This window comes from Pseudophryne corroboree (assembly GCF_028390025.1).
Source record: "Pseudophryne corroboree isolate aPseCor3 chromosome 3 unlocalized genomic scaffold, aPseCor3.hap2 SUPER_3_unloc_69, whole genome shotgun sequence".
Taxonomy (NCBI): Eukaryota; Metazoa; Chordata; class Amphibia; order Anura; family Myobatrachidae; genus Pseudophryne; species Pseudophryne corroboree.
Genome location: NW_026967562.1, coordinates 101,938 through 107,937, shown reverse-complemented (window position 1 = coordinate 107,937; position 6,000 = coordinate 101,938). Strand labels below are relative to the sequence as shown.

At 47.2% G+C, this 6,000-nt stretch overlaps 1 protein-coding gene across 1 annotated transcript in view; it reads left to right on the top strand.

Moving 5' to 3' along the window:
- The first annotated feature begins 3,954 nt into the window (after positions 1–3,954).
- Positions 3,955–6,000, top strand: part of LOC134984593 (oocyte zinc finger protein XlCOF22-like) — a 32,478-nt gene continuing 30,432 nt past the window's right edge. The window contains exons 1-4 of the mRNA XM_063950142.1: positions 3,955–4,138; positions 5,052–5,127; positions 5,246–5,343; positions 5,504–5,903. Of these exons, the coding sequence (XP_063806212.1) occupies positions 5,100–5,127; positions 5,246–5,343; positions 5,504–5,903 (526 nt within the window). The 5' untranslated portion in view covers positions 3,955–4,138; positions 5,052–5,099. The remainder of the gene's footprint in view (positions 4,139–5,051; positions 5,128–5,245; positions 5,344–5,503; positions 5,904–6,000) is intronic.

Genomic DNA, 6,000 nt, shown 5'->3' with positions numbered 1-6,000 from the left:
ACTGTCGAATTGTCAAATGTCGAAACGGATCCAACGTTTTTTTGTCGAAAAACGTGTTGAATTGTCGAATCCAATTCGACATTGTTTTTTCGTCGAAAGAGCCCCGGTTTCGACAACACAAAGGATTCCACACCAATTGAATACACCCGGATTTCACATCCCTAAAGAGTGTCTAAATTGTCAAAGAGGGTTGTGTTATCTATCCATAAGGTACAACCTCCATAAGGGATTGGGCTGATCGCAGATTGAGACTACTCTCTAATACTGTACATACAGGTGTAACTCAGTAACTTGGTCAGGCTCCTTACTTGATGATTTAGGTTCTAGGTATGACTGTGACATTTCCTTGTTTCTATGTCACATACAGGATTCTACAGACTTCTCGGCTGGTGGCCGTGACGGAGTTTGGCCTGCATGATGCAGGGTCTTCTGTCCTGGCAGCTTAGACATGCAGGGGACGGTGGCGACACCAATGGACTGCGGATACAGAGTAAGGTATGGCGAGTCTGTCCTTCACAGGTGAGACCCTGGTGGGGACGTGCTGGATACCTAACTATCCCAGCCGACTGCAGGTAAGTCGACATGTCTTCCTTCAGTACTAACCAGAATATTGTATCCTCCGCATACACTGCAACACATTTGAACCGCAAGGGTTACACATAAATCCAAGGGTTCCTCCACTTCCTTTAGAGGACATTGGGGAAAATCCAGAAAGCCTGCACCGCCAGGTTCCCAGGGACAGATTCGGGTTCTGCCTTCTCAAAGCCTTCGGTTTGATGGTGGACCTCGCTGCCTGGGGATCAGGCTGGTGGGGGAAATGGTTTCACTCAAACATCCCGGTGATATCATACCTAGGCCGCTAGAATGAGTTAGGTTGCCAAGGGGGCGGACTAGAGTTTCTAGTTTTCCCGCCTCACGGATTCTTCGGCTCGAGATTACTAGCTTCTCAGGCGAAGGGTACGATACTGCTGGTAGCTATTCAAACATTTGCGTTATCCGGTTCCACCTCATATCCTATACTGGCTCAACTAGGACTCTAAACTTCAGCAAAGCCAACTTTGACATGATGAAGGAAGCATTGAGGGACATTGAATGGGAAATTCTGTTTCAAGGAAAAAATAGGATTTTAATTCCTACCGGTAAATCCTTTTCTCTTAGTCCGTAGAGGATGCTGGGGACATTCAAAGAACCATAGAACCATGGGGTATAGACGGGATCCGCAGGAGACATGGGCACTTTAAGACTTTTAAGGGGCGTGAACTGGCTCCTCCCTCTATATCCCTCCTCCAGACCTCAGTTATAGGAACTGTGCCCAGGGTGGCTGCAGACCTCTCACCTACTAGAGGGCCGCAGGTTCGGGATTCAGAATTGGATCCTCCTAACCACGGATGCAAGTCTCAGAGGTTGGTGAGCAGTCACCCAAGGGGAAAACTTCCAAGGAAAGTGGTCAAGTCTGGAATCCATCCTCCCAATAAACATTCTGGAACTAAGGGCTGTGTACAACGGTCTTCTACAAGCGGCACATCTTCTGAAAGATCAGGCCATTCAGGTTCAGTCGGACAATGTAACGACTGTGGCCTACATAAACCAACAAGGCGGAACGAAGAGCAGAGCTGCAATGTCAGAGGTAACAAGAAAAGCACGAAGTGGTGCTGTCAGCGATCTTCATCCAGGAGAGTGGGGCCTCCACCCAGAGGTGTTCGCAGAGGTGACAAGTCTTTGAGGCATACCTCAAATAGACAAAATGGCCTCCCGCCTCAATAAGAAGCTAGGGAGGTACTGTTCCGGGTCGAGAGACCCACAAGCAGTGGCAGTGGACGCCCTGGTAACTCCGTGGGTGTTCCAGTCAGTGTATATGTTCCCTCCACTTCCACTCAACCGAAGGATTCTCAAACTAATCAAAAGAACAAGAGTTCAGGCGATCCTCATTGCTCTGGACTGGCCAAGAAGGGCTTGGTACGTGGATCTTCTGGAGTTACTGCTGGAAGATCCAAGGCCTCTTCCTCTTTGAGAGGACCTTCTGCAACAGGGGCGGTTCGCTTATCAAGACTTACCGCGGCTACGTTTGACGGCATAGAAATTGAACGCCAGATCTTAGCTCGGAAGGGCATTCCGAACAAGGTTATTCCTACCCTGAAACAGGCTAGGAAAAGAGTAACGTCTAAACATTACCATCGAATTTGCAAAAAGTACATGTCTTGGTGTGAATCCAAGTAGTTTCCTACGGTGGAGTTTCAACTAGGGCGTTTTCTCCTATTTCTGCAAGCAGGTGTGGATGTGGGCCTGCGTTTGGGCTACATTAAAGTCCAGATTTCGGCTTTGTCCATTTTCTTCCAGAAACAATTGGCTGTCCTCCCTGAAGTTCAGACTTTCTTAAAAGGGGCCTCCTACGGCACCTTGGGATCTTAATGTGGTGTTGCAGTTCCTCCAGTCGGATTGGTTCGAACCTTTACAGGAGGTTGAAGTCAAATTTCTCACTTGGAAGGCAGTCACACTTTTGGCATTGGCATCTGCTAGATGTGTGTCGGAATTGGGGGCATTGTCCTACAAGAGCCCCTACTTGATTTTTCAGGAAGATAGAGCTGAGCTCAGGATGCGTCAGCAATTTCTGCCGAAGGTTGTGTCGGCTTTTCATATCAACCAACCTATTGTGGTGCCAGTGGCTACTGACTCCTCAATTACTTCAAAATCCTTGGATGTTGTGAGGGCTTTGAAGATTTATGTGAAGAGAACTTCTCGTCACAGAAAGTCGGACGCTCTGTTTGTCCTGTATGATCCCAACAAGATTGAGTGTCCTGCTTCTAAGCAGACGATTTCTCGCTGGATCAGGTTTACTATCCAGTATGCTTATTCTATGGCAGGCTTACAGTGTCCAAAATCTGTTAAGTCCCACTCTACTCGTAAAGTGGGTTCTTCCTGGGCGGCTGCCCGGGGTGTCTCGGCTTAACAACTTTGCAGAGCAGCTACTTGTTCTGGGTCGAACACGTTTACTAAGTTCTACAGTTTCGATACTTTGGCCTCTGGGGAACTAAAGTTTGGTCAAGCGGTTCTGGAGGAACCTCAGCCCTCTCCCTCCCGTACTGGGAGCTTTGGTACATCCCCATGGTACTAATGTGGACCCCAGCATCTTCTAGGACGTAAGAGAAAATAGGATTTTAATTACCTACCGGTAAATCCTTTTCTCGTAGTCTGTAGAGGATCCTGTGCTTCGTATTGGTTCAGTATTGTTGGTTCAGCCGTTGCTGACTTGTTTTAAGCTGGTTAGCTTGGTTTTTCTGTTGTTATGTGTGAGCTGGTGTGAATCTCACCACTGCCACCACTATATATATTTCCTTCTCTCAAAGTATGTCCGTCTCCTCGGGCACAGTTTCTAGAATGGGTCTGGTAGGAGGGGCCTAGAGGAAGGAGCCAGCCCACACCAATCTTAAAGTGTCCATGGCTCCCAAGGGACCCGTCTATACCCCATGGTACTAATGTGGACCCCAGCATCCTCTACGGACTAAGAGAAAAGGATTTACCGGTAGGTAATTAAAATCCCATTATTACTATTATTAATTTTATTATATGTAGTTGTGGGGATTGAAAATATTGCTCAAATTCTAGGATATATTAAAGCAGAGACCAAAATATCCATGGCATGTGTAACAGATGATAATTGGAGCAGAATGAAGCAAATGTATATCACACTCCTGGGAGTGTCACTGTGACGTCACTTATATCTATAATAATAATACAGGAACATGACTGGGAAGGTGAGGGGATCTGGGTGTGTCACAGTGGCATCACGTATATCTATAGTCATAGTCCAGGGACATAACTGGGGAGGTGAGGGGATCTGGGAGTGTCACAGTGACATCACATATCTATAGTCATAGTACAGGGACATGACTGGGGAGGTGAGGGGATCTGGGAGTATTTTCAGTGATATTGATGTCTCCCCCATTTCGCAGGATTACACAGTAGTAAGGAAGACATCCAGTGAGTGTGAGACACCCAGCAGCCGTCCCTCTGTGTCAGTAGGACTGAGAAGGACACAGACCCCCGTTACGGTGCCTCCATCTCACTCACTGATGAGAGACACAGTGACAAGAAGATCCTGGAACTCACCAACAAGATCATTCAGCTGCTGACTGGAGAGGTAACTGCTGGGAATGGGGCATTATACAGTAACACCGGGGGATGTGTCTGGGTGATGACTGGAGAGGTTACTGCTGGGAATGGGGCATTATACAATAACACCGGGGGACGTGTCCAGGTAATGACTGGAGAGGTGACTTCGGGGAATTGAGAATTATTTAGTAACACCAGGGGATGTGTCCGGGTGATGACTGGAGAGGTGACTGCCGGGAATGGGACATTATACAGTAACACCAGGGGACGTGTCCGAGTGATGACTGGAGAGGTGACTGCTGGGAATGGGACATTATACAGTAACACCGGGGTATGTGTCTGGGTGATGATTGGAGAGGTGACTGCTGGGAATGGGAAAACTATACAGTAACACCAGGTGACGTGTGTGGGTGATGACTGGAGAGTTGACTGTTGGGAATGGGACATTTTACAGTAACACCAAGGGACGTGTCTGGGTGATGACCGGAGAGGTGACTGCTGGAATGGGGCATTATACAGTAACATCGGGGATGTGTCTGGGTGATGACTAGAGAGGTGACTGCTGGGAATGGGACATTATACAGTAACACCGGGGGACGTGTCTGGGTGATGACTGGAGAGGTGACTGCTGGGAATGGGACATTATACAGTAACACCAGGGGATGTGTCTGAGTGATGACTGGAGGGGTGACTGCTGGGAATGGGACATTATACAGTAACACCAGGGGATGTGTCTGAGTGATGACTGGAGGGGTGACTGCTGGGAATGGGACATTATACAGTAACTGGGGGATGTGTCTGGGTGATGACTGGAGAGGTGACTGCTGGGAATGGGACATTATACAGTAACACCAGGGGATGTGTCTGGGTGATGACTGTATCACTGTGTGTGTCAGGTTCCTATAAGGTGTCAGGATGTCACTGTCTATGTCTCCATGCAGGAGGGGGAGTATATAGAGGAACACAGGGGTCTGTACAACGACGTGATAATGGAGAATCACCCGCCCACATCACTGGGTAAGAGTAGACTGTCATGTAATGTACAGTGGAGAGCAGGTATGGGGGCCCCTATATACACACATCACCTGATAATCACATATATACACTGTACTCAGTCACTGTGTGTCTCCTACAGATGGGCCCAGTAACAGAGATACCCCAGAGAGATGTCCCCGTCCTCTGTATTCCCAGGACTGTACAGAGGAGAATCACAGGACCCCACAGGAGGATCAGGTAGGTGGGATTTAGGGTCTCCCCAATATACCAAAGTGACTGTCACTATATGATATGTAGAGAAGCTGTGTGTATTATACACTGATATTATACTGTTTCACCTCAGTCTAATCTGACTGTATGCAAATGTCATTATAGTGTTTCTTGTTTTTTTTTTAAGGTACAACGTCTGTCTGATATTAAAACAGAATATATAGAGGGAGAAGAAGAGACGTATGTGACTGATATAAAGGCAGAAGATATAGAGGGAAAAGAAGGGACGTATGTGACTGATATAAAGGCAGAAGATATAGATGGAGAAGAAGAGACGTATGTGACTGATATAAAGGCAGAAGATATAGAGGGAAAAGAAGGGACGTATGTGACTGATATAAAGGCAGAAGATAGAGATGGAGAAGAAGAGACGTATGTGACTGATATGAAGGCAGAAGATACAGAGGGAGAAGAAGAGACGTATGTGACTGATATAAAGGCAGAAGATATAGAGGGAGAAGAAGACACGTATGTGAGGGGTGATCAGCAGTGTAAGGAGGAGGAGATCCCTACAGATATCAGCACAGGTGAGTAATAAACATTTATTACAGAAGTCACATATTCTCATTGCTCAGTCACTACAGCAATCTCTTATCCTACACCCTCCTCCGCCATCAGCCCTGT